At 37.2% G+C, this 10,508-nt stretch overlaps 1 protein-coding gene across 1 annotated transcript; it reads left to right on the top strand.

Annotated features, from left to right (window-relative positions):
* Positions 1-1,249: 1,249 nt before the first annotated feature.
* On the top strand, positions 1,250-9,755 carry mpv17 (mitochondrial inner membrane protein MPV17). Its single transcript, XM_083898356.1, has 8 exons — positions 1,250-1,294; positions 2,102-2,184; positions 3,888-4,003; positions 5,466-5,558; positions 5,832-5,927; positions 7,814-7,846; positions 8,008-8,060; positions 9,373-9,755. The coding sequence occupies exons 2-8, from the start codon at positions 2,112-2,114 to the stop codon at positions 9,440-9,442; spliced, it is 534 nt and encodes a 177-aa protein (XP_083754482.1). The 5' UTR covers positions 1,250-1,294; positions 2,102-2,111; the 3' UTR covers positions 9,443-9,755.
* The last annotated feature ends 753 nt before the right edge of the window (positions 9,756-10,508 follow it).

The raw sequence follows: 10,508 nt of genomic DNA, 5'->3' as shown, positions 1-10,508 counted from the left end.
TCATAAGTACTTATACATTATACTAAATAAACAGTATATAAAGACTAAAAATGGCCGTGTCATTGCCTGTTAAACACCCCGAAGCATCATTCGTTGTCATAGCAACCACACAAAAAAAGACATTCTAAAGAGAGAGAGACTGATCCATGAAGGATTGTAGAACCTTAACCTTGTTTATTTTTTTTGTTACATTCTTTTGTAATTTATTGCATCGTTTGCAGATATTCTGCATTTTGACCATTTTCCTTGAAATGAGACTAATATTAAGACTGTTTTTAATGCTCAGATGCATTTTTATTACACTTATTTTTGCTCTATTCTCACTCTGTCTTTGCTGATGCACCTGAAGGAAACAGGTGGACAAATGAGTCAAATGTCCTGATTCTGCTGCTGAGCTGACAAACAAACAAACAAACAAACAAAAACAGCTTCATACATGTGTGTGTGTGTGTTTGTGTAAATGACTTGAAATAAAAACGTCATCAGTACTGTATGTCTTTGTCGATCCAGGTGTTTTACCTCACGACAAGAGACTGACATTAAAGTTATTGTTACAAACAAACGTTTATTTGTTTATTTTTCCTAGCGAAGACAACTGGAAAAGTTATCACTTCACATTTGGAGTAAGAGAAGGGAACTAATACTCTTATATACCAAGAAAAATGTGGTTTCTGTCACTTTTGTACAAATTTTCTTTAGCTAAACGATATAATGCTGTGTTCTTTTTAGATAGTTGACAATTTAAGCAATTATTTAAACTACCCTACATGTTTAAACCTTATTTAATTACATGTTTCTTCAAATAAGTTTAAAAGAAAACACTTAAATTTCTCCACAGTACGTTTATTTGTTCTTGTTTTGAGTTTATTTTCTACAAAATTGACCGTTTACGCAATTTAAACAGGTGAAATTAACAAAGTCAACGTCTGTAATGCTCTGGTAATGCGCTGGGGGGCAGCAGAGGTCAAACTCTCTCGTTATTATACACCCGGATGTGACGCGGACTGCAGACTCCATGCTGCCTTCCCGTTCCGTGGGAAATCACAGTTCTTCAGCTTATTCTGCTAATTTACAACTAATACGTGTGGGAAAAGTTGGAAATAAGTCACATTACATTACACGTTTATGGATTATGCCATTAAATATGACTTTTAATATAAAATTTGGCATTAATTGACTCGGTTTGTACGGCTAAAGTTGTACTTTTCATTGTTTATTTAACGCTTATTCTGTTACACGTGAACGCATCACCGGCAGCGGCAGAATCGCAGTCAGAGCAGAGGGTCAACCACAGGTTCGTCCTTATGTTTTTATGATTTATGATTTATTTATGTTTTAAATTAAATGTCACTAAAGTCCGCGACAGTGACAGCGAGCTAATGTGACACCGTTTGCCGTGTTAGCTTAGCCCGCGTCTCTTTCCGCTGTTTTTACAGCACAAAACTGTGATGTAGTTATTCGAACTAACTTCAATTTAATCCGTAATTTCACTATTTTAATCCAAGAGTCGCTTTAAACGTTGTGACTCGTCGTTTAAATCGAGATTAAAGTCCGTTAGCGACGGCGCGGTGCCTAAATGTGAACGTTGTCGTTAGCTTAGCGGACACGAAACAGAACCCCGTTCGAAAACTCGACATTTTTAAAGTTCGCGTAGATATTTCTACATGTACGTGTCTCTCAGAAAGTAAATAATGCGCGTTTATTAATCATTTAATCCCGTTCTTTAATTCGGCATACACGCAGGAGCGACTGTTTATGGCGTTGTGGAGTAAAAAAAAGCGTAACTTTAACTGTAATATTATGAGTGATGGACAAAGTTCCATCCAGTGGTGGTTGAGGAAAAAAAGGTCAAAAATATTCACTAAATAATAAAGTTTATTGTTGAGTTAAAGTGACGTCATTTAAATCAGACTAAACTAATTCACGAGCTGTGGTGGACAATAATTAGCAGCACGGGTCGCTTGATTTGAGTCACGCTGTGTGACGGTGGGCGGGGTGAAAAAGTTCAAATTGATCATTTTTGCACCTGAATCTTCTGTGGTTTATTTTTTATTATTGTTAATATTATTATTATTGTTGTTGTTGTTATTGTTATTAAAAGCAGGGAGAAAATGGCCGGTCTGTGGAGATCCTACCAGGCCTTGATGACCAGATATCCCTGGACAGTGCAGATAGTTACTGCAGGTACACACACACACACACACACACACACACACACACACACACACACACACACACACACACACACACACACACACACACACACACACACACACACACACACACACACACACACACACAATGAGGTTCTGCCTCATTAGAACCAGGTTTTGGTCTCCATGACGACGGCTGGTCCTGGTCAATAAGGTCAATAAACCTTGTCCTAAAAGCTGACCTTTGACCTCACTTTATAAAAGTAAACAAAGAAAAAGAAAACGGTCTTTGAACCGAGATTTAATTTGTATTTTTGTGTCAGAGGCTCATTCAAAAACAAACTTTATTAGAGTGGAGTTAAAGTGACATTTACAAAGAATTTAAATCACTTTGTGCGTCAATTTAAAGTTGTTGTTTTTTAAAGTAAAACAAACAACTTCACTGTCAATCTATACTGTATTTATTCTACATATTTATCCTATTTTTTTACTATCTTAAACATCAATATTTCTCTGTATACATGTAAAGCTGTACATTAGGGTGTAATTACACTCCAGCCACCACTAGATGGCGGCAGTGTTTGCTATTCTAATGCAAGGTTTTCAGTCAGGAAAGATGGAGTAATGTTTTTGACATTTTAACATCATGGACACATTTAAATACACACACACACACAATAGTGTGATGTTTTGACGATGAGCGCCACCCTGAGGTCGTAAAGACTCATCACTTCAAACAGGAAACCACTTAAAAATAACACTCAATTATGGTTTTACCCTTGAGGAAGTTTTATTCACTCAATCTTTGTTGTCTTTTAAATTGCTGTGGTTTGAACTTACATACAGGAGCCACACGGGGGCGCTAACAACACATTTACCAAGACACTATAATAACTCCTGTCCTCTCTGCACTTGTTTGTTTGTTTATTTATTTATTTGTAATTGATATGTATTTATCTGTGGTAATAATTAGATTAATAATTAATCTGGTAATTTAACTGCCTTTTTGGGACAAATGAAGTCTGAATCTGTCAAAATAAAGTTACTTTTATAAGGTTTCACACAGTATTTATTATTATTATTTTCATATTATATTAGTTTCATCGTTTGCTTGTTTTTTACATTATACAGGGTTTTCCCACAGGTCCTTGAAGGTTTTTTGAGAATTGTCCTAAATAGACATGAGGGTCATTAAAAGTGCTTGAATGTTTGTTCAAGAAAGTTGATCAAACCTCTGCTTTACTGACGTACGTAGACGTGGAGTCTTTATGTCCACAGGCCTTAAATTTAAGGGAAAAAGGTCCTGGAAAGTCCTTGAATTTGATGTCAACTAAGGTGTGAGAATCCTGATTAAACTTGTATTTGTTCTGTCTTTTGTTGAAGAACATTATTAATATTATATTAATAATATCATTCTGTTTCTCTGAAGAAGACGACGGTGAAAGTTATTTGTGTTCATGTTTGTTAACCTTTACTCAGCAGATGATGGAGTCACTGACACTGATTATCTGCAGTCACCTGAGAAACTGAAACACACTGTGTGTGTGTCCTCGTGTGTGTCCTCGTGTGTGTGTCTTTGTGTGTCCTCGTGTGTGTGTCCTCGTGTGTGTCCTCGTGTGTGTGTCTTTGTGTGTGTCTGTGTGTGTGTCTTTGTGTGTCCTCGTGTGTGTCTTTGTGTCCTCGTGTGTGTGTCTTTGTGTGTCCTCGTGTGTGTCTGTGTGTGTCCTCCTCCAGGTTCTCTGGTGGGTGTTGGAGATGTTGTTGCTCAGCAGTTGATCGAGAGACGAGGATTTTCTCAACACAACGTCCACAGAACGGTGAAGATGATGAGCATCGGCTTCTTCTTTGTGGTGAGTCTGAGAGAGTCGTTCATCCATTCACTCATTCATCCATTCACCCACTCATTAATTCACTGGTTCATCCACTCACTCACTCATTCATCCATTCATCCACTCTTTCATCCACTCATTCACCCACCCACTCATTCATCCATTCATTCACTCACTCATTCATACATTCATTCGTTCAGCCACTCACTCACCCATTCATCCATTCACTCATCCATTCCTGCACTCATTCACTCACTCACTCATTAATTCACTCATTCATCCATTCAATCACTCACTAATTAATTCATTCATCCACACACTCAATTCAATCATTCATCCATTCACTTATTCACCCACTCATCATTCACTCACTCATTCACCCACCCACCCACTCATTCATTCATCCATTCACTTACTCATTAATTCATTCATCCATTCATTCACTCACTCATTCACCCACTCATTCATTAATCCATTCATTCACTCACTCATTCACCCACTCATTTATTCATTCATTCATCCACTCACTCATCCATTCACTCACCACCCATTCATCCATTCATGTGCCCATTCATCCATTCAGTCACTCATCCACTCTTTCATCCACTCACCCACTCATTTATTCATCCATCCACTCATTCATTCATTCATCCACTCACTCACTCATCCATTCACTCACCACCCATTCATCCATTCACGTGCCCATTCATCCATTCACTCACTCATCCACTCTTTCATCCACTCACCCACTCATGCATTCATCCATCCACTCATTCATACATTCATCCACTCACTCATTAATTCACTCATTCATCCATACACTCACCCACCCATTCATCCATTCACTTATCCATTCCCACACTCATTAATTCACTTATTCATCCATTCACTCACCAATTCATTCATTAATCCACACACTCATTAATTCATCCATTCATTCACCCACTCATTCATGCATTCATCCACTCACTCACTCATCCACTCACTCATTCATCCACTCACTCACTCATCCACTCACTCACTCATCCATTCACTCACTCATCCATTCACTCACCACCCATTCATCCATTCACCCACCCACCCATTCATCCATTCACTCATTAATTCTCTCACTCATTCATTCACTCACTCACTCACTCATTCATTCATTGCGTGATCCACATGAAGGTTGTGGGAGGAGCTAGAGCCAATCCCAGCTCTCATAGGACAAGAGGCGGAGTCTCACGCTGTCCATCACTCTCACATTCACGCCGTCATTTTAAAGTGTCCAGTTAACGAGTCGTGCTCCATGCGCCCCCGTGTGGCCGCTGACGTAAATTCAAGTTTATACATTCTTTCAAAAGTGTTTTTAAAGTTTTAAAAAAACTCTGTGAATTTAAATGTGTTTATTGTATATTATTTAAAAGTGTTTATTTATATTTATATATATATATATATATGAGGTCTAAAGTTGCTATTTTCTAATAATCTGATGATAATCCAGGGTCCAGTCATCGGCAGTTGGTACAAAGTTTTGGACAAAATTGTGATCGGAGGAACAAAAAGTGCAGCCATGAAGAAAATGCTGGTCGACCAGGTCAGAAATCATCTTTGTTATTGTTATTGTTATTATTTATTATTTATTTCCAGGTCTTATAATGTGAAGAAGTTGCTGTTTTTTGAATCTGACACTGGATTAAATCCAGATTATCTCTATATTCTGTTCTTTCTATGTGTTTATTTGAAGTATATTTTAGATTATACTCTGAAAATCAAGCAGATTTGACAGAAAAAGACTCTTAAATCACTGTTAAATCTTCTTTACCTTCATTTAACCATGTCTGTCTTGTTTATTATGGGATGTCTGCAGCTGTGTTTCGCTCCGTGTTTCCTCGCTGCCTTCCTCAGTATTTCTGGAGCTCTGAACGGACTCTCACTGGACGACAACGTCCGCAAACTCAAGAGGGTAATCTGACTTTATACAGATTATATGTAATCTATAATCTATAATCTTAAACTGAGGAGGAAACTCAGACTCTGAGCTCAAACTCTCTCTGCTGCTGTTTACAAACCTGTTTCCTGTGAAGAAGGAGAATGAGTCACTGTGTGTGTGTGTGTGTGTGTGTGTGTGTGTGTGTGTGTGTGTGTGTGTGTGTGTGTGTGTGTGTGTGTGTGTGTGTGTGTGTGTGTGTGTCAGCCTGTAGGTGGCGCTCTAAGGTCACTGTGGTAAATGTGACAAAGACAATGATGAATGAGTTTATTATAACATGAACAAACTGTGAGAGAAAATGAATCAGAGACAAAAACTTTATTGACACAAAGTTAGATCATCTTCATCATCATCATCATCATCATCATCATCATCAGCAGTCATGATGAAGATGATGATGGTTCGTTTTCATAAACATTATCATTCCAGTGTTTTATATATATTTATATATATATATAAGTACTTTTAATATCAGTGGTCAGACACATTTATATACTTGACTATGCTATAGTGTACTGTGTACTATACTGAGTTACTGAGTACTCTACTACTCTATACTATAGTATACTATACTGTACTATATACTATAGTATACTATACAACTCTATACTATACTATACTGTACTACTCTATACTATACTACTCTATTCTATACAATTCTATACTATACTATAGTGTACTCCACTACTCTATACTATACTGTACTACTCTATACTATACTATAGTATACTATACAACTCTATACTATACTATAGTGTACTAGTCTCTATACTATACTATAGTATACTATATTATACTGTACTACTCTATACTATACTATAGTATACTATACTACTCTATACTATACTATAGTGTACTGCACTACTCTATACTACACTGTACTACTCTATACTGTACTATAGTATACTATACTACTCCATACTATACTATAGTATACTATACTGTACTACTCTGTACTATAGTACACTCCCCTACTGTACTAGTACAGTGTAGTACAGTGTACCATATTATTATATAGTGTACTATACTATGCCTTAGTAGTCTATACCGTACTGTGCTATTCTGTACTATAGATTTGAATATACAGTGTATAATTGTAGTATTTAATATATGTATAATATCTGTGTTATTGGTCTGCAGACATGTTTGACAGTGACTGTAGTTTAGTTAAGTACAGAGTAGTAACATGTACTAATGAAGGTTTAGTTAAGTACTGTGTAGTACTGTGTAGTACTGTGTAGTACTGTGTAGTAACATGTACATGAAGGCTTTTATAAAAATCACTTATTATTGAATTCATGACACACTTTAGATTGTTCTGTTAAAGTCTGTGTTTATATTTAGTATAAATTCTGATTCTGATAAACAGTGAAAATTACTCTACGTGTTATTTTCTAACACGTTTACGTTCAGATTTATTATTTATTATTTTTTATCTAAGTTATTTTCCAGAGTCATGTGACTCAGTGATGTCATCTGTTAAAGTCTGTTTTTGAACTTAATTAGAAAAAGAAAAGAACATTTGAGCGTTTGTGTTTTTATGTTTTTATGTTTTTATGTTGTGGTGACCTTTAAGTACATGACAGGTGTGTGTGTGTGTGTGTGTGTGTGTGTGTGTGTGTGGGTGTGTGTGTGTGTGTGTGTGTTTTTACTGCAGACTCTTAAAAACCTCCATTTCCACCATCTTTGTTTCACTGTTATTTTTTACACGTTTTAAATCATTTAACCTCAGTTTTCCTTAAAAAAAAACATTTTATTTTCCACTCTTCTGTTCTTATATTTAATATATTAAATATATTCAGCTGCTGTAGATGTTTTTAATAATATATAAAGACGTTAAATCAGTGTTTCTTCTCTCTCAGGATTACACTGACGCACTCGTCTCAAACTACTACGTAAGTTTACCTCGTTTTCTTCATCTGAAGGTTAATCTGTGACCAGAGAAGACGCTGTTATTATTTGTTATTGTTATTATTTGTTGTTGTTATTATTTTAACAAAAACTGCTGTAAATGTTCATATTTAATGATTTACATTTCTTCCCGTTCACGTCTCAGCTCTGGCCTCCAGTGCAGATCGCAAACTTCTACTTCGTTCCACTTCACCACAGGTAAACGTTTGTCTTTTTATTTCACTTGTTTAAAAAGACCAGGACGAGCTAACGGCAAAGCTAGCATCGGTTAGCGTTAGGAACTGATTTAACGCCCGGGTTAAAGTCGTAGTTCAAGGAGTTAGCGGCGGAAATTTATAAAAGAGTTCGTAGCTGAGCAGCAGAGTTAGCGATGGAATGAGTTAGCAGAGGAGATCGTGGCAGAGTTAACGTACATTTTCCTCTGCTTATTCTGCGACAAACTCCTCGGCTAACTCCTGTGTGATTAGCAGAGGAGGTGGCGCAAGAGTTAGAGGAAGAGTTAGCAGAGAAATTAGCTACAAAGTTGGTCAACGAGCTTACAGTGTTATAGTAGGGGAGGTAGCAGGCGAGTTAGCAACTATTAGCTGCAGAGTTAGCAGGCGAGTTAACGGTGTTAAAGTAGGGGAGGTAGTAGAAGAGTTAGCAGCATAGTTAGCAGGCAAGTTAACACAGATATTAGCTGCATAGTTAGCAGGCGAGTTAACAGTGTGATAGTCGGGAGTTAGCAGAAGGGTTAGCAGAGATATTAGCTGCAGAGTTAACAGTCAAGTTAATAGTGTTATAGTAGGGGAGGTAGCAGGGGAGTTAGCGCAGATATTAGCTGCAGAGTTAGCAGGTGAGTTAATAGTGATATAGTAGGGGAGGTAGCAGATATTAGCTGCAGAGTTAGCAGTGTTATAGTCAGGAATTAGCAGAAGAGTTAGCAGAGAAATTGACAGCAGAGTTAGCCGTGGAGTTAACCGTGTTATAGTAGGCAGAGTTGGCAGAGGAGTAAACGGTGGAATTAGCAGGAGGTAGTGGAAGCGTTAGTAGCGATATTAGCTGCAGAGTTAGCAGGCGAGTTAACAGTGTTATAGTAGGGGAGGTAGCAGAAGAGTTAGCGCAGATATTAGCTGCAGAGTTAGCAGGCGAGTTAACAGTGTGATAGTCGGGAGTAGGTAGCGCAACAGTTAGCAGAGAAATTAGCGGCAGAGTTATCTGAGGAGTTTACACAGTGTTATAGTAGGGGAGGTAACAGAGAAATTAGCATCAGAGTTAGCAGAGGACTTGGAGGAAGAGTTAGCAGCAGAATTAGCACAGGAGTTAACAGCAGAGTTAGCTGTCAGAGCTAACTCTGCATAACGTTCTCGTTAATGTTACCAACGTTTTATGACAATTGCGTTCGTTAGCGACTAATCTGTGTTTTTTTGTCGCTACGTCATAATAAAGATACACAAACGTGAAACGTCTTCACGAAACACTGAGACGACGTGATTTGACGCTAACGCCGTGAACCTCCTGCGTCTCGTAGGTTAGCCGTGGTGCAGGTCGTCGCCGTCGCCTGGAACTCGTACCTGACGTGGAAAGCGAACAAGATGTGAACGACGATCGTCGTCGGCCGTTTCTGCGTTTGTGATTTTACACTCGTGTGTGTGTTTTTGTGCGTCTTTGTGAGTCTTTGTGAGTCTTTGTCAGTGACATGTGGATGAACTCTGAGTCACTCTGACAAACTCACACTTTAGATTCAAACGTTTTGTTCTATTTGTCGGACGCTGACAAACAAACACTCACTCACACATGAATGAATGAATGAATTAACACTGACTTGAAGAAATAAATCGTGTGAATGGATGATTTATTCAGTTTAACAGGACCACAGTTTGTTTGTTTGTTTGTTTGTTTGTTACTTTTACAGAAGCCTCAGTCAAAGGTTTAGCTTTTTTTTTTGTTTATTTGCACAAAAATCTGTGATTAAAAAGCAACAAGTGTCCTCAACACAAAGAAAATACACTGATTTTTGAGTCTGATATTGTGTTAATGTCACGTCCTGAATAATTTGAGTATAAACTGTTGATAAGTGAGTCGTTATTGAGTTATTATTATTGTTTTGATCATTAATAAATCAGTTTTAGTGATTTTCACTTAATTTTCCAGCTTCTTAACGGAGCTGTGTAGCCAAAAAAATCACTAAAAATTTAATATTTTCGAGTTTTAGGAAACGTTTTCTGACATTTTGGTCCATGAAATGTCAGAAAATGTCAATTAATTGAGCAAAAATATGAAATATATCATTAGTTGCAGCTTTAAAATCAAGGGGAAGATGTGACTTATTTTTAAAAATTTAGACATAAATGTGGATAATAATAATAATATGCAGATTTAACGTATTTGTTGTGTGTTTTGACGTGAGCAGCAGCAGCAGCTGTTTTCAGGAGGTTCATCTGGACCTGAAGCTCATATTATTGTTAATATAAAATAAAAAACAGAGAAACGTCTATAACTGCAGACCTTTTAAAAAGCAGAATATCTGTTTTTGTTGTTTTTTTTTACAGGGAACGACGACGCGTCACATTCAATCTGGAGCAGAAACCGTAAAAATAGAAAAACGTCTCAGTGAATCCAAGTCTTTGCCCTCATAAAAAAAAAAAAACACCAAAGAGAGAAAGA

The sequence above is a fragment of the Microchirus variegatus genome (assembly GCF_963457635.1).
Source record: "Microchirus variegatus genome assembly, chromosome: 12".
Classification (NCBI taxonomy): domain Eukaryota; kingdom Metazoa; phylum Chordata; class Actinopteri; order Pleuronectiformes; family Soleidae; genus Microchirus; species Microchirus variegatus.
The sequence above is the reverse complement of the archived record's forward strand: the minus strand, read 5'-3'. Positions and strand labels throughout refer to the sequence as shown.